Below are 22,009 nucleotides of genomic sequence, written 5' to 3'. Positions count from 1 at the left end.
AAATTTTTATTTTATTTTTTTGAGTCAGAGTCTCACTCTGTCACCCTGGCTGGAGTGCAGTGGCTTGCTCACGGCTGCCCCAACATCGACCTGCTGGGCTCAGGCGATCCATCTGCCTCAGTCTTCCAAATAGCCGAAACTACAGGCATGCGTTACTATGCCCAGCTAATTTTTTGATATATGGTAGAGATGAGGTCTCACCAAGTTACCCAGGCTGGTCTCAAACCCTGGGCACAGGCAATCCTTTCGCCTTGGCCTCCCAAAGTGCTGGGATTACAGGCTTGAGCCACTGGGCCTGGCAACCCTGAAATTTTGCTTCTAGATGTGCTTGCAGGGTTATCATTAGGGACTTCCAAAGTCTACAGAATAACCAAAATAATATGGAAGAAACGGCACTCCAATGGAGCCTGTATGGTACTTGAACCTGGCCCTAGCCTAGAGTACAGATGATGAATAGCTGTCAAATAACATGCACCAACATGTCAACGTATTATTCCTGTCCCCTCAGATTTCCTACTTGAGGTTCAACAAGCTGAAGAGGGTGGGAGACCTCGCCAAATGTGTTCTCTCCTCCTGCAATCTCATGGCCCCAACTCGCTGCCGACTGACCGCCATGCTCTAAGAAGGCCGAGGCTAAACGTCTGGGCCCACATAGAACATAAATTCCTGTTCGTGCAATTCAAACAACTGTCAGCGCTTTTAGCATCTGCCAAGTCCAAGTGCTATTTGCAGGGCTGCGATACTGGGAGCCTAGGCATCTGCTAGGTCTGGGGTTGACAGTCAGGGTTCCCAGGGTATGGCACTGTATCCGCCCAGTCACCCAGGGCTTGGCCTGTGGCCACTGTGACATGTGCTCGCCAGGCTGCATGGGGAAACGACTCCTCCTCTTATCACAGCCCACATTATTCCAGCAGGGAATTCTGGCCTGAGGGCCCTGCTTGGTGAGAACAAGGGCTTAAGGCTCATAGCAGACATGGCTGGTCCAATACTGGATAGGCCCCCTTAAATAAGATTTTTCTTTTGTCTTTCTTTGGAAACTTTAGAGAATCACAGGCCTCTCACAGATTTCAGATAGAACTGAATAGCACTGATGAGTACTCACATCAGACCTTGGCCTTGGCTAGCTTGCAGGTTAGAGGAGTGAACTAACATGTCTTTTAAATGGGGAACATATCTAATATCAGAAGAGGAGAGAGCAAAGGGGAAGGACAGCTCTGTTCCTATTCTTACATAAATCTGGGGGCCCTCTAGTGGCTGAGATCTCCCAGCTACGAGGTGAGAACCTGGAGTTTGTTGGGAAGACATGGCTATACATAGACTCTGGCTGGGTGTAGTGCAGAAGGGTGGATGGAGGGGGGCACACAGAGAGCCCAGGTGTCCCCTGCCAGTCCAGAGGCTAGAGAGAGGCACGAAGTGGTTCTTCACCGTTCAGGGAGTCCCACTAAGTCTTTACACCCCACCAACTCCCCAAAGTGAAAGGATGGTTTTTTTTCCCTTTTCCAAAATTCTTCTCCCCCAAATATAAATGTTCAGATGCTGCTGCTTCAGCAATTGTGAAAGTAATATTTCTAAAGGCATCATTTTAAGAGGTTTTATCCCTAAATAAAATAAGAGTTATTTGACCCACAAAGCTTCTCAAGAAGTCCCCAAACAGGGCCAATTTAAACTTAAATAATTTAGACAGTTATGAAACAGTGATTAAATCAATCCAGTGGAAAAAACTGAGTGCATTCTAAGTTTTATGCTGGTTATGGTTCAAATTTGACATTCTAGATGCCAGAAAAAAATTTTTAAAAAGGCAAAAGGACTTTTGGATATGTTTTCTTGAGCATCAAACCTATTCTAAAAACAGAATATGTGGAAGATTTCCTATAATTTTAGTTTCCACACTTTTTGTCCACAAAAATGGGGGGGAAATTTGCCTCTATCTGAGAGCTGCCTTCAGCACTAACTGAACTCCCATGCGGGAAATGCCAAGGCCACATGCGACACCCAGTATGGACAACTTGGTATAGCCAAGTCCTGACAGGAGAGGGAAGGACACCACAGGGTTTAGGAAGCTAGAACTGCACTCCCTAGAGCGCAGCTGCTTAGAAAAAATGATGAAGAAAATCTGTAAATTCCAGGCTCTAGTCCTTAGAAGCTGAAATTTGAAAGTGTAACTGTAATTTGAAACAAGTCACATGAAGAACATATGAATTGAGAAAATCCTTAAAGAAGGAGGATGGATCTTTACCTGCTATCTTGCTGGAACTTCTGTTCTACCATAGTCTCCAGATGAGAAAAAACTTGTCTGGCTGCTATGACACTGATCTGAACACACTGCAGTCTTGCCACAGGGACCAGGGGAGAAGCGGAGACACGTTCCTGGGGTTTCTATTTACTGCATGGCTCTAGAGGCTACTGGAGCGAAAACCCCCTCCTTTGGTAAAATGAGGCAGTCAGAGATAGTTAGAATAAAGTTTGAAAGTCCTATGATTTTATATGTCACCTCAAGAAAGAAAAGCCCAAATAAATATATGAATAACATTCTTATTTTAAATAGGCCAACCATCATTATTTCATTTTAACACACAGGGGAAAAGCTACTACAGATGGGTTATAAAAATATGTAGCTTAGTTATTTTCAGCAAAGTACATATTAAAGTAAGGTCAAGGTAAGGGGAAAGACCACTTGCAACTATCTTGTATTAGCCTAATTCATTACACACATAGTTGCTAAATAAAGTGGCCCTTGTGCTTTCTAAAACTTTTATTTTAACAAATTAGCAGAAGAGCTGAATACTGACAAGCACTCCTTACTGCCATGATTGTGAGCAGACTGGGCCAGAAACCTCCTTGAGACAGTGCTAAGGGGTGGCTTCTAATTATCTTGGGGAGTTGATGTGACATTTCTTCAGCCAGTCTTCCTATTACTATCGTATGGTTTTTTTTTTTCCTACTGAAGATTTTCTCTTTTCTTGTACAAACTTAGGGGGTGCATGAGAAATTTTGTTACATGTGCTTAATGCATAGTGATCTAGTCGGGTCATTTAGCATGTCTATCACCCAAGTATAATACATTTTTGTTGAGTATAGTCACCTGATTTTGCTATCAAACATTGAGTTTATTCCCACGATTGTATCTTTTACTGCTTAATTCAACTGCGGTTAAAGGTTAACAAGGAAAACACATTCTGAAAATAATTTAGTTCCGATTTCTGTATTGTCCCACTTAAACATAGTCTCTCAATTCTACATCATTCTTTTGAATGAAATGAGGTTACAAGTGTTACTTGATACTCATCTGTTATCTTTCATATCTATGACCTAATATAAAATTTCTAAATGCCGTTTAGGAAACATCCCATTTTGCTTCCTGTAAAGTATACAGAACTTGGATTCTGTTCGTAAAGAGGCATACCCTATATCCAAATCCATCTTTGCCTCCTCAACGTATATTTATAAAGCCACAAGTGGTGTGTGCCTTCTGTTAGAACCATGCACATTTGAAGGGAAGGGGTCGAGATCTCAGCTCCCATCACTCCCATCACTAGGTAGTCAAATAATTCAATACGAAAAAGAAATCAGAACAGTAGAGGCAAACAGGTGAAGTAAGCAGAAGTCTGCATCTACTTGTCTCCTCATCTGAGTCTGGAACTGGCGCTTTCAGCAAAGCCGGCATGGGGGCAATGCAGTTCCCTCTCAGCCACTAGGATGATTCTAGGCCAACAGCACATCTCCTAGGTAGTTGAGCTTGTGATTTCATCTCTTGGCTCATCACCGAGATCTTTCTCTAAAAGCAAGTTGTAACTTCCTCCCCAGTAGGATTACTCTGGGTCAGAGACTCTCGTTACCTTTCTTTAATTGACATAGTTTTGCTGGGTGAATCAAGGATGCCCTCCCCTGCTGGTGCTTTGATCTCTCCTGCAGCAAACATGGCGCATGGACTCTTATAGTGCTTCTCCTGGGGCTGCTCTGAAGAATCTTGCTGCCTCCAGGGCACGGGGGCTGCGGTCTGAGCAACAGTCTTCCCAGCAGCTGTACCTGTCTGCTCAGAAGTCAGCTCCCCGAACTCAGCCGCTGGGAAGGAAGGGAGCAACATTAGCACTTACTCCTCCAGCACGCGTTCTTCCAGCTACTCCACTTCCCTCAGCAGTGCAGCCCTTGGAGTTTGATCCCTGGGCGCTCGAGCTACCCAATCCACTGGGGTTTATGCAAATGTGTAGCATGTTATACTCTCAGAAAACCAAACTTTCCAGTGGATGACCCCACACAGCCAAACAGTGACAGTTGGTCTCTCTCTTGTGCAAGACACAGGCAGCTAGTGTGACCTATTCACTGCAGGATGTTTCTACTTCTCCCAGACAATACTTACACATTTCAAATGCACTGTGCTCATAAAACAAAACTCTTATGACAGCTTATATGGTATCGTTTTATGCAAATGTTTAAAGAGGATGAAAGTCTTATGCAGCAGAATATGCTAGTCTGCAAAACTGGAGTGTAGAAAGAGTCTGGAAATCCAGAGACTGGGTTTGAGTCTTTATCCTCTGGTCTTACTCAGCCCTGGAACTTTGGGTCATCAATGTATAAAAGGCGACGGCAGAGTTAAGCAGCTCTGGAGGCTGTTGTGTGAGTTAACGTGAAAAAGTCATCTGAACCCCTTATCGCGATGTGTCAAAGGGCGTCAGGTTTTTTTTACTGCTGTAAACTTGATGAATCAAGGAAGCCTTCCCCCCACAGCCTGAATCTGACATTCTGAAGTCTGAGAGAAAGTATGATTCACACTGAACTTTTAACTAATTCTAGTTGTAAACTGCCTTCATCATTTAGTTGAAAGCGATCACAGAAACATATGGCAAATCAAGCAGAAACTAGAAACCCAACTGCTTTCTAAAACTTCAGGAAGCAATCGTAACTTACCTTTTAGTGAAAACTTTCTTTTCATGACATTCTCCACGTCCCCCTTCTCTTCAAAGGGCTGCCTGTCCTTCAAGTCCGAGTTTCCTTGTGCATTAGTTTTAGGAGTGGAAAATTCCTTCAGTTCATCATCAAGATGGGCGAGGGAAGGATTAGCTAGTTCCAGGCTTCCTTTTCTCAGAATAGCATATTTAGGTTCCTTCTGGCTGTCTCCTTCCCTGACTCTGTTAAGGATGGGGTAAGAAGGCTCTGCTTCTTCAAAGGACCCATACTTCTTAGCACTGCTGTCTCCGCCTGTCAAAGCTCTCTTGCTTTCTGTCTCTCCAAATTCTCTCAACACTCCTTTGTTCCCACCACTTTCTCCCGAAGGCTGCCAAGCTTGTGATTTCAGAATGCTTTTCACTGGAGAATCTGAATTTTCCATCGAAGAAGAAAACTTATAGTCAGTGGCACTTGTATTGTCATCAAGAGGGGGCTTTGTTCGAAGATCCCCAGCATACATCGGAGTAACTGTAGAGGCCATGGTGGATACAGACGTGTTGACCGTAGGTGAGAAAGGAATCAGCTTTCCACTTTGTACCTGGGAGGATACAGTTAAAAAGTAAAAAGTTGATTAAAAAAGTGACTGCATAAATCCTGGTTTATGAGTTCACATAGACTGGAATACTGTATTTGATGCAGTTCTACTGCTTATCTTAGTGAAAAACCACTCCTGGACATAGTTACATAAGACAGCTCATTAAATAAAGTCCCCTGGGTGAAAGGCAGGTTGTGCATACTGTTTTTTTTCTCTCCACTTTCATCTGGACTCTCTCCACATGATTTCATAGCAAGCAAATGATGAAAACAAGAAAAAAGAAACACACATGGTTATCTTTCTTAGGAATGGAGTTTTGACCAAGTCGCCTGTAGTTGACACAGTTTACCGGCAGATTGCCCTAATCACACCATTCACCTATGATGATACTGCTTCTATATTTTAAGAACACACACACACACAGACTGGATTAGCTGACAGCACACCCACCTGTTCCACCTCTCCCAGTGTGACCGGTTGGGTCTGATAGCGAGCATTCATTCTCCTCTGCCGAATGTCTATTCGGTTCCGGGTAGAAATAGCTTTCGAGACTGGCTGGGACAATTTGTTAAACAGGGCCAACTTCTCAGCTAAGCTCAGAGTGGAGGAATCAGGTTCTGCGGGTTCAGCAGAATCTGTGCCCTCGCTTGCCTGGTCCCTGGCGAAAGCCTTTTGGTGAGCCTGCAGTCTGAAAGGAATACAGAGTCAGTAACATGGATAAAAACAAGTAAAAGCCCACTGCTAATTGTCTATGTTAGCTTTCTTTAAAGTGTCATTTAATTTTGCAAAGGGTTAATTTTTCCCAACATAAATTTAGGGCAGGGGCAGGTGGTTGTTTAGCTATTAAACAAAACAGTGACTAGTGGAGCAGGCATTAGACAGTAGCATTCTCAATTCCATAAAATGCAGATTTTTATCTCTGAATTATTTCTTAAAAATCAGTTTCCTATTTAAGAAATTGAAGTCAGCCTTGCTATACCTTATCCTAGAGAAAGAATTCACAGTTTTAGTATTATAATGAATAAGGAGTATTATAATGAGTAAGGAACTTGCAAGGCATTGCCTATGGCATATTTAGACATTATGTAAAGATGCAGTTGAGAGGGTGGTCTTTTCATTTGAAATAATTAGAAAATAATGTAGTCATCTGTCAGCAATATAATCTCCAATTCAGGGATCTGACTTTTCACTTGCTAAACACAAATGGCCTAATTTTAAAGAATCTTTCACTGATTTGGTGCAGCATTTTCTCTCATAGGTTTCTACCAGTTTTCTAAAATATACTTAAATCTGTAATTCCAGTAGTTAGAAAAGTGTAGACAATTTCAGGTGACCGTAAGTCCCTCTAACTTCCAGGTGGAAGAAAAGGAGGGCTTCTAGTCCACATGGTCACTGCAAATTCTGCCACTAGCAAATCTAATCTCAGATAAGTACATTCTGCCTTGGCTCCAATTAAGTACCAATTCACAGGCTATTCCTGACCAAGGAGTGGCCTGTGTCCTGGTGGACAATGAGGCTGGTGATGCAGGCAACCTGAGCAGAGCCCTGCTTGGGTCTGGTGCAGCCTGCTCACCTAGGGAACCCACATCCTGGTTGGGGGGTTGGGGGTAGGGTAGCTCTAACCCCGCATTCGCATTATTTTTAAGTCTTTGTGTTTGGGCCCACAACAGTAAAATAAAGGGGATCTTTCCACCACTTAAGGACAAAATTTTATAACACCACAATTTAAAACAAAATAGCAAGACATTGATATCCAGATGCCGTAAATTGTTACTTCCCCAGTTCCCAAATATAATGGCATTGTCTCTCTATGATCTAGAAACAGGGAAGATTGTTTTAAACATGTATTTATGTCCACATGTGTTTAAAAAAAAAACTGGGTCTTATCAGTATTTTAACATTCCCATTAATACCCCATTTTTCTATTAACCTTTATGAAGTGCTAGTGGTTTAGGTGAAGAATGAAATTGTTTAGGGATGATTAATGTCATGAAAAACAGAAACAAAACAAATGGATCAGTGAGTTAGCGTGATCCTAGTTCCAACACACAATGTAAGCGGAGAGACGAGATGTTTGCCCATGCAGGCCTACATGAAGTTATCAGTACCTTGCACTATGACAAAACAAAATGCCACACATTCCCGGAACTCACTGCACTGACTTGTTTGTCAAACAAAGGAAAGACATTCAAGACTCTGAGATGCGTCTGCCATCCGGCACCTCAGCACCAGGCGCCACATGCAGCTCCTTCTGTCCAGTACCTGGCAGGCTGCACAGTGCTCCTAGCTACAGTGGGACTGGGAAGTCTCGCCATTACGGGGTGGGGGACCCCAGAACACGAAGCAGGGATAGGTTCACTTTAAAAGCAATTGCCAAAGAAGGAACATTCATGAGGAGAGAGAAGAAAAGCAGCATTAAGGATAGCATCGTTTTCCATTCAGAAACGTTAAAGTAAACATTTTGACAAAATTATTTGCTAAATACTTTGGAAGGAAAAAGGTCACCTAGGAACCTGAAAAGCAATTACAAACACAGAAAGTAAGAGACAGAGGCAACCCAAAGCAGATAGAGTAAGAATAGGTACTTCCAAGCTTGGAAAGGATGTGCTCTAACTTTAGAATACATGTCTTAGTTTAAAAAAATAATTCAAAAAAGTTAATATTAGCCATCCGCAAATCACTAGAGTATGCTCGTGTTTCAGAATGTTGTTCTCAATCTAATTTTAAAGACTCAGTGTCTTCATATAATTTATAAACACATCAAAGATGTTTCACTGAGCTTTGAAAGGAGATAATTTTTCCCTATATTTATTGTTTTGCTCCCATGACTGGCTGCTCCTTATTTTACACTAACTAGTCAAACATATATATATGTGTATATATATGTATATATATAAACATAAATATATATATATACACATATATATTTAAAAAACACAAATAGATTTGCTAAGAGTTCCTCATGAGAGCAAGACTGTTGCTGTACTTATCAGCAAATGCACCTGAATCAGCTGGGGCTAGAGGTGCAGGCTACTGACTATAGCAGGGCCATAGGGTGGGCTCTGACACAGAGGCCTCTTGGGATGTGAATGCCCTGAATGAAATGAGCTTCATTTTCTTTTTTTTTCCTTTTTTCTTTTTTTAGGAAGGTGTGTGTGCATCCAGGGGAAGTACAAAAACAATCTTTAAAAAAACGAACAAAGTCTGGGCATGGTGGCTCACACCTGTAAGATATATACTGTGAGAGCTCAAGACAGGAAGACTGCTTGAGCCCGGAGTTTGAGACTAGCCTGGGCAACATAGCAAGGTCTTGTCTCTACAAAAGAATTTTTAAAAAAATTAGCCAAGCATGGTGGCATGTGCCTGTAGTTCCAGCTACTCAGGAGGCTGAGGCAGAGGGTCACTTGAGCCCAAGAGGTCAAGGCAATGGTGAGCCACAATTGTGCCACTGTATTCCAGTCTGGGAGACAGAGTGAGTCCTCAACTAAACAAAAACAAAAACAACAAAAACAGCAACAACAACAACAACAACAAAAAAGAATAAAAATGTTCACCCGATTGAAACAATTATCTCTGAATAAATTACTTTTGAAAATAACTGAATACGTTAGAACATATTGCTCAAAACTGAAGTAGTTTGGGAGATTATCAAACAGTTAATCAATTTAAAAATTGTTGATGATTATTTAAAAACAAAACAAACCCTTATAGTTTAGAGATACATACTGAAATATTTATGGATGAAATGATAAAACGTCTGGGGTTTGCCTGAAAGCAATGCGGGAGGAAGGGTTAGTGGATGGGAATTAAGGTAGCACAAGCCCGGCCAGCAGTGAAAGCTGGGGCTCATTAAACTAATCCATCCACATTCATGTTTTATAAATTCCATTGTAAAAGAGACTTTTTAAAAAAGGTGTACAAACAAAAACAAACTAGGCAAAATTCCTCTGTTTTTCTAGGAGCTACAATAGGTAATACATCCCATGACAGAGTTTAAAGAGACAGTAGTAAAACAAAATCCCAAAACACCTTTTTTGTGTCTTCTAGCTAAACCATCTCCCTATTGCCTCATTTTTATTTCAAACTCTTTAAATGAACAGGAAGCCCCCAACATACAAACGAATTCCATTTCGAGAGTGTATTTATAAGTCCAAATTGTTTTAAATCCAACAAAATTAGCCTAGGTACCCAATTAACAAATTAGCTATAATAGTACTGTATGTATTTAACAGGCTACACTGACACCTGGTGGGGAGAAATAATATATTAAAAAAACTGTAGGTGTGATTGTTAAAAGTCTGTAACTTGAAGGTTTGTATGTAGGGGGCTTATTTATTTATTTTTTTAAAATAAAAGATGTTACAACCAAGGCCAAGAAAATGCAATGGGGACTTACGTGGCTGCAATGACCACCTCCTCAGTGGTGATGGGCTGAGTGAGAGACCTGTCCTGCAGACGACGCAGCCTTTGCTCCACAGCTGCGTTTCTTGAACGTCGCTTTGGGACATTTTGTTCATCAAATGACTTTTCCATTTCCTAAGATTAGAAACATTGGGAATCCTTATAAAACGAGGAAAGAAAATGGGACAGCAAAACGCCTCTACGCTGTTCTCTCACAGGACTTGCAGGTGGATTTGGATGAAAGTCATGCATCATTGTCAGAAGCATACATTCATGCTGTGTCCACAGGGTGGCCACGGTCAAAGACTAGGAAAGAATGGCAGGTGGGCCTGGTCCAGGAGGGCCTTAAAGTGTCAGAGGTGCAGGGAGCAGACTGGGTCTGTGGGAGTCTTTCTTCTTGGGGGTTACAATTTCTTTTTCTTTCTCTCTCTCTCTCTTTCTTCAGAGTCACACTTTGTCCCCCAGGCTGGAGAGTGTAATGGCACAATTCCAGCTCACTGTTACCACCAACTCCTGGCCTCAAGTAATCCTCTTGCCTCAGTCTCCCCAAAACACTGGGATTGCATAGCCACACCTAGCCAGGGGTTAGGATTTCTAATCGAGCATGTCAGTACACCTTACCCTGAAAAGCAACCTCTTGGCAGCAACACTCAGCTTGGCTCGTTCATCCACTTTTCCTTCATCTGCAAAAAGTCACAAAATAAAAAACTGAATGTCATTGGAAAATGTAAGCCAAGTCTCTGAAAAGTTTTCTTAAGGCTGACCTGGAAATCCTTTGAATACAAGAGAAGGTATACTAAAATAATAATTGGTAATAGCTTCCCCTTGTGGGGGGCCCATTCTTTCTGCTTAGTGAAAGGGTACTGATTTTCACTGCAGTTCAAACCAACCAAACTCTCCAGATAGTGGTTTCTACTGCAATATTTGTCTAATTGAGATTTAAGAATAGATTTATAGAGGAAATATCTTATTTTTAAATATCAGCTGCAAATAAGAAAAGCCTGCATCTTTGGTTTGAATCGGTTGTTTTTATATCGTTCACTCCACAGTTCTCTGATTCCTCTCAAAAATAAGGAAAGGCTCATCTAAAAATTTGGGGTTTTATTATATTCACAGAGAGATAATCTACAGAAAAGGAGGAAGCTGATATGCTCTATTATTTAATTCTCCCCTAAAGTCACAAATCTTATTATTTAAATCTAATTTAGAAGAGACAATAAAAAGATTTTTAAAAAGGAAAACAGATACTTGCCCTCAATAGTTGGCATTTCTGAATTTGAAGTACACCTGGGAAAAACATTAGCAAATAATAATAATAAATTAGCTGGTGGGAGTAGACCATTCAAATAAGACATCATATTAAAAGTAAAAATAAAATGCAATTAAACTGTCTTAAGAAATCTCCTCCTGGTAGCAATTTTAGTTGTGAATACATGTGTAAAGTTGTTAACTGATGCTGTGGAGTGTGTGTGCTCACAAGCCCAGTCAGGCACAAACCTCGTGGAGAAAGACCTGGGTCAAGTCCAACTTACTAAACATACCTGATGATATGTTTTTAGACAAACCTAACATTTCTATGCAATATATAATAATTTAATACAAAACTCAAAGCAGGCAGGCATTTATAAAAAGAATATAAAATTCCTTAGTTGTTTTCACTGTAAAATCTGGTGATTACTCAATTTGAATTCTTGACTAACAGGAGCATGTAAAAAAATTAGAAAAACATTCAATGAGGAAAAATAATGTTTCTTACGTCTTACCATCTGAATGCAATTTAAAATTGTGTATGATAATGTCATTGTAAAGGTTGACATTCTTTAAAAGTACATTTAAATAAGCCAAATGAGTGTCCCTTATAAGTAGATGGAAGAATTATGGTATCTCCAACATCCTAGGTAAACCATTGGTGTGGTCAAAATCCGGTATTGTTGCTTTCATATTTCTAGACTAAAAAACTACATATACACAGGCCTACCTATCGGATTCCTTTCGTTCTGCTGAGGTTATAGGCTGAGTTCTAAATCTCTCAGAAGTTTTTCTACTTTCACCAGGAGAAAAATAGCGTCTTGGTTTCCGGGGCCCTGGCTCCCGTTCCATTCCAGTGGGCAAGCCAACTCCTTCAGCTGACCTCTCCACCCACGATTGGCTTTTAGAATCAGAGTAGAGAGTGTGCAGACGGGAAGCAGGAAGACAGAGAAAGAGAATAAAGCAAGGGTTTATGCATCTCCGTGAGGCAGGCACAGATACCATTAATCCCCCCTGCATGCCTCCACCATGCATGTAAGGAGGTGGAACATTCCAGCGACACAATACGCCAGTTCCCCATTAGTAGGCAGAAGCAGAATGGTAGTTTCTGAGCCATTTCCTGGACAGTTGCCCTGCACACACTTGTGAGCTAAGCTAATATGACTCGATGCAGGACACAACACAAGTCGAGAAGTGAGTCATTTTGCCAAGGACGTGCAAGTGACACATCGGGAGGACGTGTGACACATCACCTACAGGTCAGGTCTTCTGCAGGCGTTGACAGACTCCAGGAATGCACTCCGGAGCTGGGCCACAGAGACCTTTGTGTCCAGCATGCCAACATCCCCATAGGGCCCTTCAGCCTTGGAACCCTGTTGCTCTGGCTCTCGCTGTGAAGCCAAGCCCTTGTGCTTCAAGGCCTGGAGCTGAGGGGGGCCTGTATAATCAGACAGCGAGCGGGTGCGGACCTTGTGCTTCCTCGTCAAGGATTCCTTCCTGTGACTGGTCAGTTTGGCTTCTTGGGACACAGACTCACTCTGAACGTACAAAACCACTTCACTCCTGCCCGTTCTTTCGGTGGGCTGGTGCTGGGATTGAGGTGGGTGTGGCACATCTTGTAGTTCCTTCTCGAGGTCTAAGGTGACTGAGCTAGCAGCTGGCTTGCCCAAGTCCTCACTGCTGGAGGGTTCTTCCTGGCTTTTCGCAAGCCCATCATCCTCCAACACAAAAAGTGGCTTGCTGCTTTTCTCCGGAGCTTCAGTGAAGAGCACATCTTCTGCTGCTTTTGAGTCACAGACATGGAGAACTGGGGTATCCGTTCTCTCACTTTCTAGGCCCTTCAAGGCAGAAGGTTTTATGACATTTTGGGTGGCTGATTCCTCCCAGCTGCACTCAGATGCATCTTCTGGGGTTTCCACGGTCACCAGTTTGGCAGTGTGACCAGGATCTGCTGGCTGGACATAGCCACGGATTGGCTGTCGTGCAGAGCTTGCTGCCTTGCTGGGGACCCTATCAAAGGCGGAGTGTTCAGACTGAAAGGACACGTAATGGGCTGGGGCTGGCTGACGTCTCCTCTGAGTTACGGACTCTGAGGCAAGTTCAGGGCTGTTGCGAGCACTCTCCTCTTTCACCAATTTTTCTCTAACTTTAACTCTTTAAGAAAGAAAAAGGATTTCACTTGCAAAATGCAGTAACTACTTTAAGGGAGGAAAGCATGCGTGGATCACAGATAACCAGTGAAAGGAAACCAACCCAAAGAGAGACCACTTGTGAGAAACCATTCTGGTCTGTAATGTCAGGAACCTATTACTTGCCAGATGAATGATTTTGACTTGAGTTTCCAAATTTGCACACATATGACCATGCAGGGTAAAACTAACTCTACTCCTGTAATGCTGAGAGGGGTCAAGTGCTATCCTGGGGGACAACGGGTTCTTTCTGACCAAATAAATACTCAGAAGTCACAGACAAGCTCATTAATGCATAACACCTGCATGCATTAGGGCACAAAGAGGCTGGTGCCTTGAATCAGAGAGCTGCCCACACGCATAGGGCCAGAATACAAACTGTAGGGGGACGTTCCAGGCCTATATACACCCATTGACCAAACGTTGTAATTTTATTGTCTCCTGAAAATGTAAGAGCATTCGTGATTATTTATGCTTTTTGAGCTCAAAATACAGGGAAAAAAATCACCTCTGTTTTGAAGCATTCAACTAAATCTTCCCAAGCTTTTTCATGCAATGTAGATAACAGACAAGAGCATTCATAAGACACATGGCCATTCCTAACAACTGTAGCACCGAAAGGATGAGAGAGGAAAATATACCTGTTGAAAGAACTAATGAACATTTTCCCCCTTGTGAGATTGCTGTATGACCTTAGTTAAAAACTAGTTTAAAAAGAGATTGCTCCAGTTGTTTCTAGAGTTATTTAAATATCTGAGAGAAAAGCTGAAATCCATTTCAAAAGCTATAGACTGCTTTCCATTATTGTGGAGCAGAGTAGACAAGAGTTTGAGCTGTGGAGTCCTGAGAGACCTGGGTTCAAACCCTGCCTCAGCTAGCTCTAGCTGTGTGGTCATGGGCAACTTACCTGCCCTTCCTAAGTCTCAGTTGCTTTCCCTTTTAAACAGAAATAAATGTGATGTTTGCAAAGCATATGGCTCAGTGTTTAAAAAAAGAGTCAACATTGAATAGTGTTAACTGGTTCTTATTTTTACTTTTTGAAATACCATGTAGTGAGAAAGGAGAAACCATTCAAACTGTTTGAGGATGGATTACTGATGGGAAATAACCTTCAAAAAGGAAATAGTTTTGGGAGTGGGAAAAGTGGTTTCTAAGAAAAATGTGGCACCTTTATTTATTTAAGATTAGTTGGCAAAAATAATTATTCATGATATATACTTTATGGAAAAGAAGAGTTTCTTTAATGACACCAAATGCATCCTGCTAAATTTGATAGAAATGCTTATTATTATTATTAACATAAGAGGCAGGGTATCTCTGTATATACTTCATTAAAGAAAAATCAAAGACACATAAAAAGAAAGCATTTCAAGTTATTTTTCCCAGAAACTAGCCAATGTTGGAGGCTTTCATATTTATAAGCTCTGTTAATCAAAAGACCACTGAAATGTGATTCAAGTTCTCCTGTGGAATGTGTGCTTCTAATCAGAGACAATCTAAATGTTGTCCTCAGCCCAGAACAAAGTGACTGTTAGAAACTCAATAGATGGGCGCTTTGTCCTTCCCATGACTTACTCATTCTTACTTCTCCCGCCTCTCCCTGCCCCCAATCTTAAAAATGAAACGATAGGGGGTTTTGTTTGGTTTTAAAACCACATGTCCCAAATTTAACAGCTAAAAATTAGCTACTGGTTTAGAGATGAGGAGACATGAAAAAGGGGGCTGGAAGGGCTGGGCAGAGGAGGAAACTGACCAGATAGGATGCTGCCTGGTTAGTCTAACCCAAGAAGAGAGTAGCCCCAGGGGGCTGACTAGGTGCTTACTACTGTGTGAGTGGGTGAGAAAGCAGCTAGTAGGCAGGTATAGGAAAAGGATTACCAATCAGAAAGAGGGAAAAAAGAGGAGGAAGGAGAACCACCATTAGCATGGATAAGGGAGGAGGAATGCAGATGATTAGAAAGTAACTCCCAGTCGTTCCTTTGGGAACACATGATTTTCAAACAGGCTGTCATTAACAAGAAGGCAAGGGAGGGTGAGCGTTAGCTGATGTGTGAAAAGGCAAGGCGGGCGGGGGGCAGGGAGGAAGCACTCAGTGAGCACAGCCACACAGTGGTGCCAGCTCGGCAGGTACCTGGAAGGCCAGTTGATAAGCGAGGGTGTGTCCCCTTCTGAATCTTTCTGGAGAAACCACTCATGTTTGGGTTTCCCTGTACTGCCGTACACAAAAAAACAAGACTTCAGACAACCTCTATTAATACGTCAACATATACGTAGATTTAGTATAACTACAAAACCTAAAGGCTGATTTTGATAAAGAGTAATCCTGGCTTTTGAAAACGTAGAAGGACACTGTGCCAAAATATTCACTTCATGCAATTTCCAGGACATCTGGCTCACTACTAAAATCGAGGGATAGAAATAAATGTCTAAGACCACCAAATAACATATCTCTCCAAGTAATTTTAAGTTATTAGAAAACAGTCTGTTATAGTCACACTTTGCCCAAAACACTAGACAATGCTCTTATAATAAGTAGGACTAAAATTGTAAGGCAACTTAATTTCCATAAGCTTTGTTGAGGGATATTAATAGTCAAATATAAAAATAGTATTTATTAAAATAACACAAACACATAAAATAAGAATAAATTCCACGAGATCATATCTTTAGTTGCCATTATACATTTTCCTTTTAAAATGCTATTATACATTTTCCTTTTATGTGCACCACTGAATAATGGAACCAACACAACAGTTGAGCTTCAGGTGAGTTGGCATAATTCCTGGTTCCTTCTGATGTTCTAAGGCAAATAAAAAATTAAGGTGTATGTAAAATCATTTTATTTCCAACTATAAAGGGTCTGATTTCTCAGCTTTGATTTGAACATAGGAACAGCTTTGAATATCACCTTCAACTCAGAAAGGAGGTGGTGCAACCCAGCACAGCACTTGGGTGGGGGGGGGCGAGCAGGAGCAACAGACACTTGCTTTTGAAAAGACACCAAGTTTATATAATAATGTGTCGACTGCATGGAGTCATTTTCAGGCTAAATGCTGCTTGTACAATAGAGTGCTTTATAAACTGTGAAGTGCTACACAACGTTTGAATCATGACCTTCACTGACAAGAATAATTGGTCAGCATCACCACAAAACATTCTCACGACTCTGTTTATGAATGTTGGGTCAGCATTTATAGATGAAAGCCCTATGCAGACACAGGGGGACTTGCTGGGCTCCGTATATTCATAACAACTGAGATGAGGAACTAGCCAAAACACAACTACTGCCAGAGAAGTAATACTCAAAGTTTGACTTTTCACATACAGATGGTCCCCAACTTACAATGGTTACATTAATGATTTTTCAACCACAGTGGTGTGAAATTGATACACATTCAGTAGAACCTGTACTTAGAACTTTGAATTTTGATCTTTCCCATGGTTATCGATATGCAGTATGATACTCGCTCATGTTGCTGGGCAAAGGCAGTGAGTCCCAGGTCCCCGCCAGGATCACAAAGCTAAACAGCCCACACTCCACAGTGGACAGGGTTGCCAGATGATTCTGCCCAGTGGCAGGTTAATGTGAGTGTTCTAAGCACGTGCAAGGTAGGCTAGGCTGAGCCATGATGTTTGGTAGGCTAGGTGTTTTCAATGCATTTTTGACTTACAATATTTCCAACTTACAATGGGTTTATCAGGATACGACCCTATCACAAGTCAAGAAATATCTGTGTAATAAATACAAATGTATGAAACAAGCAATAAACAAATGTTTGTGAGGGCATTATGCCTAGAACATGCCAAGTCTTTTTGCGTGCTTGTTTCCTTCCTTCTTCATGGTCAACATAGTACAGAATGTTTATGAGTTACTGTTTTTATGTGTTAAATAAATGATATACACAGAGATCCTATTCAAAAGGCATGCAATTTTTTTTTTTTTTAAGTTGGAATCTTACTCTCTTGCCCAGGCTGGAGTGCCGTAGCACGCCCATGGCCACAGCAGCCTCGACCTGCTGGGCTCAGGCGATCCTTCTGCCTCAGCCTTCCAAGTAGCTGGAACTACAGGCGCACGCTACCACGCCTGACTAATTTTTTGATTTATTGTAGAGACGAGGTCTCACCAAGTTACCCAGCAGGTTTTGAACCCCTGGGCTCAGGCAAAACATTCTCACAGGTCTGTTTATGAATGTCCTCTCACCTCAGTCTCCCAAAGTGCTAGGATTATAGGTTTGAGGCACCGTGCCCAGCCAAGGCATGTGATTAAGGAGGGTCAGTCCAGCCTCACCAGGTGGGCTTGAGTTTGTCTTAAGTACAATTATTTTTCCTCTCTCTTTAAAAAAAATATTTTGTAGAGATGACTAAGGCAAGGCATATGTCCTTCTTTTAGGGCTTTTACTAAAGTAATGCTATCATTGCAATTATCCTTAATAGTCTTATAGATTGGAACAATACCAAATTCATGGTGTCATGTCTTACTCCTGATTAAAACTGCTAAAATCCTCTTTGGGTATGACAGCCTTGTTCTAGAGTGCTAGACATTTGAATATCCTTCTTCACATGGGGTGCAAGTGAAGTTGCATCCATGGAACACCTCATTGGGTTCATGATCTCTTTTTCCTCTTTCCCCTTCTGGTAGAATCATCATCAACCAGAAACCAGACTGATAACATCAGGGCTTGCTGTGCCAAGTCAAGCGTCAGCTTTCCAATGTCTCTGGGAAAATGACAATCTGATAATGAGAAACACACACTGGTTTGAGAGTCTGAGCACCAACGTGTAAGAGACTCCAAAAATGATTCCAGTGTCTATCAAGACAGAGAAAAGTTGATAAACACTTGGGAAAGTCAAGAAAGCAAGGCAGATGGGAAAGTGGACCCTGCTCTGGGCATATTCTTCTTTGTCAGTGGCCCTATTTGAATGAGTTAACCAAATTTAATCCAGTCACTGCAGAACACGGGGAGACCATCGACTACCTGTGCTATTGGCAGTTCACATTCAGTTATGCACCCCAGGACTGGACTCATCACTTTGGCAGTCACATAAAGAACCTGCTGTCAACTACATCTATCTCCCATTGAACTGCTGTTAAATCAAAGTTTCCCTAATCTTGAACTTGCGCACTGATTTTTTCCCCCTCTAAAACAGGACTTTATTAAATTTTGGCATGTTAGTTTCCAACCATTGCTCAGGTACATGCGTGCTTATGTTCTCTCCTCTCTCCCCCTTTCCTCTTGTCTCTCTTCCTCCATTTCTCCTTCTGTCCTCCCTCTTCCAGTCATCAAACTTACATATAATCTCTCTTCCAAAAACCTGATCACCCCCTCATCAATATGTCTCCGATCATCTAATGTAGTGCCAAATAGGACCATATAAATGACAGAGCCCTACCTGGAACCAGAGACCTCATTATCTCAGGTCCAGGTAACTGTAGCCTCCACTTAATTGGCCTCCCTGATAGGAAATGATTATTCTTCAGACCAGTTCTCCACTCCCAAAAGCGATATTTCTAAAATACATAATCAATCACTCTTGCTTTACAGTCCTTCAAGAACCTCCCATTTGTCCATATGGTAAAGGTCAAATATTCGTCATGTCACCCGAGGTGCTCCGTGACTATTTCCACTTGGTTCTCTTCTTCCTCCTATCTTCCTCCTTCCAGGTCTACACCCAGCATCTGTGCCATCTTTCCTGGAACAGTCTCCCTTCATGTCTAGCAAGCCCCTCTATCCTTGAGGACCTGGCCCACCTCTCCAAGAGGGAGGAATTAATACCCAATCCTTAGTCTCCAGAACCATATTTACCCCATTGTGTTGTAGTTATTTCCCACACTTAAAAAAAAAAGTGGTATGCTCAACTAGGAGCACAGTGCCTGGCACTGAAGTCTCAATATACTTTTCTTAAACTACCTTAGGACTAAAACTAACCCATGAGTCAAAAGTGATAGGGCATGGAAAGATAGATAGAGTCCAGTGAGTTTCCATCATCCTAGATGGACAAGCTTTCATTTTTTGAGGACAAAGCTTTTTAAATACCTCTTATAAACCCATAGTATAGTATGTTTCTATAATGGCCTGATCTCCCTTCTTAAAATCTCCAACTCTCAAAGGGTAAAAATAGCAAACTCTTCCTCCATTGTGATGAAACATAGCACTGATGTAATAAAGAGTGTAGTAGGAAGAACTCTGATGGATTCACAGAACTTGAATGAATGGATAGGATAATGGATGGTGGTCTCAGTCTTGACAAAGTAGTAATATGGTCTAGATCACATTATTTTTTTAAATTTTTAGTTTTTACCATGTATAAAATATATTTTTAAACTAAGTAATCTCCAGGGTAACTTCTGGCTCTGAGATTTAAATTTTTTATTTATGTCAGTGCTATTTGTCATTATTGTGAAAAAGAGAGTTTATTGTTTGTGTCCTTTCAAGGTTAGAGATTTGGGAAAAAGATGAGGGGCATTTCAGAAATAGTTCATGTGTGTTTACATAGGTACTTAAAAGTCTTGTTTTCATAAACAAATAGATAATTTATTTTGCGGGGTTTGAGGGTGAACCAATTCCCCTTAGGGCAGAGATAACCTGTCATCTCCACTGGGAGAGTATTATAGGGTCACTAGGGACAAGGACAAGGAGGTGGTGACTTCAAGTGTAACAGATCATATTTTGGTGTGAAAACTGGCTGGTGGAGAATTATATTACCAGGAAATAATAACTCACCTTAAGTTTCCATAAAGGTCAGGCATGGTTCTTGGCTAGGCATCCCTAAGTATGTGACAGCATATAATGACACGCTTTAACTCCCTGTAACTCCTAAGAGTCAAGAAACTAAAAAGTGCTTCCTGCTACCAAAGTGAAGTCATATCTAGATCAGTAAAAATAGCTTCACCATGTGGGTGTCCAGCTCTAATTATATAACAACTTCTAATTATAAAACATTAAGAATGGCAATTGGCTGGGCTTGGTGGCTCAGCCTGTAATCCCAGCACTTTGGGAGGCCAAGGTAAGTGGATTGCCTGAACCCGTGGGTTCGAGACCAGCCCGGGCAACTTGAGACCTCGTCTCTACAATAACATAAAAAATAGCTGGGCGTAGTAGCACACGTCTGTAGTTTTGGCTACTCAGAAGGCTAAGGAGGAAGGATCGTCGGAGCCCAGCAGGTCAGCGCTGGGGTGACCGTGAGTGTGCATGCCACTGCACTCCAGCCTGGGGGACAGAGTGAGACTCCCTCAAAAAAAAAAAGAACGGCTATTAACTTCTGAATCTCATTAAAATTAATTTAATGTACTAAAAGTTGCTTGTTTGGAAAAGCTGCTAATGACTGTGTATATGCACAGGTGCAACATGTGCAAGGGTCCACGCTCAAGGACAAAATTTTGCACTTAAAATCTTACACATGTTTGAATTATTAGTGAGTAAGCAATGTAGCTAGTAATTTGGGAGACATATTTACATTTAATTCAATGAGCAGGAATTAATTACCACTAGCCAGTAAGAACAGAATAAAATGAAAAAAAAAAAGGGGGGGAATACATTAACTATTTACTGACAGTCAAGACATACCATAGCAAAATAGAGAGCACAGATGTTTGAGGGTACAGGGACTGCAAGGTGCAAAGGGTTCCATTCCGGGAACAGCGCAAGCTGTGAGGAGGGCCTGAGAGCAGCCTCCTCTCTAGAGAGGGTTCCTGAGGGATGTGCCTCCCATGAGGCTCCACTCTGCTCCTGCAGCCTGCTCAGAGACCCTGCCTGCAAAGAGACAGGAAGGAGCTGGACAGAAGGTAGAAGGTCATGTGCCGTGCTCCCCTGCAGATATCTCCATTAGTGCACGGAGATGGGCCGTCAACAGTGAAAGCCACACAAGCTGGAAGTGCTGGAGACAGTTTTAGACTCAAACTTCTCATCAGAGAAGATGGACAGATGCAATTGGATAGACATCACAAACGCCTCGCATAAGCACTTTCCTTCTCAGTGGCTCAGTCTGCATCGAGTCAAGGTGTTCCAGGAAAGTTTTATTCCAGAGAGTGCTGGTCTGTCTCCCTGAGCTGATCCACAGCACTTGGGGTCCAAGGGGAGCCTGCCCCAGACCATCATCAACCAATAGCAACTCTCCCTGTTCCCATGTCAGCCTCAGCTCTGCATGAAACCTCCTCATGTCCTGGTCACAAGTGACACTACTGGCTAAGTGGGAGGAGGAGTGGTGAGGGATCGCAGGAGAGTAATTAAAAAAAAAAAATCATGAACAAGGGTTTTCTAGAGTTGCTCGCCACTAGAATATGAAGTGTAAGCTCCTTTCCATTCTCCTCTTGGCCAGTCACATTGCGGCCTGAGAACAGAGTGACCTCTGTTGCTCAGAAAACACAGCTGAGAGACTTGGGCAGTGAATTTCTTTACTGAAAAGTAACAAACATGGTACATTGCCTTAAAAAAAAAAAAATAGGCCGGGTGTGGTGGCTCAAGCCTGTAATCTCAGCACTTTGGGAGACTGAGGTGAGAGAACTGCCGGAACCCACGGGTTCGAGACCAGCCTGGGCAACTTGGTGATACCTCGTCTCTACAATAAATAAAAATTAGCCAGGCATGGTAGTGTGTGCCTGTAGTTCCAGCTACTTGGAAGGCTGAAGCGGAAGGATCACCTGAGCTCAGCAGGTTGAGGCTGTGGGGGCCATGAGCGTGCTACTGCACTCCAG

The 22,009-nt window shown here is 42.0% G+C and overlaps 1 protein-coding gene across 3 annotated transcripts in view; it reads right to left on the bottom strand.

Annotated features, from left to right (window-relative positions):
* Nucleotides 1-22,009, bottom strand: part of SVIL (supervillin) — a 190,144-nt gene that overhangs the window by 55,128 nt on the left and 113,007 nt on the right. Inside the window, exons 8-16 of one of the 3 annotated variants that reach the window (XM_021719136.1) lie at nt 15,449-15,529; nt 11,859-12,029; nt 11,133-11,167; nt 10,502-10,563; nt 9,876-10,015; nt 7,742-7,837; nt 5,930-6,167; nt 4,906-5,482; nt 3,837-4,062 (exon numbers count right to left, since the gene is read on the bottom strand). In XM_021719136.1, the coding sequence (XP_021574811.1) occupies nt 3,837-4,062; nt 4,906-5,482; nt 5,930-6,167; nt 7,742-7,837; nt 9,876-10,015; nt 10,502-10,563; nt 11,133-11,167; nt 11,859-12,029; nt 15,449-15,529 (1,626 nt within the window). The remainder of the gene's footprint in view (nt 1-3,836; nt 4,063-4,905; nt 5,483-5,929; nt 6,168-7,741; nt 7,838-9,875; nt 10,016-10,501; nt 10,564-11,132; nt 11,168-11,858; nt 12,030-15,448; nt 15,530-22,009) is intronic. The other 2 variants (XM_021719137.1, XM_008071246.2) reach the window with 2 other exon arrangements.

Source organism: Carlito syrichta, unplaced genomic scaffold (genome assembly GCF_000164805.1).
Source record: "Carlito syrichta isolate Samal-C Ts95f unplaced genomic scaffold, Tarsius_syrichta-2.0.1 Scaffold314254, whole genome shotgun sequence".
Taxonomy (NCBI): Eukaryota; Metazoa; Chordata; class Mammalia; order Primates; family Tarsiidae; genus Carlito; species Carlito syrichta.
The sequence above is the reverse complement of the archived record's forward strand: the minus strand, read 5'-3'. Positions and strand labels throughout refer to the sequence as shown.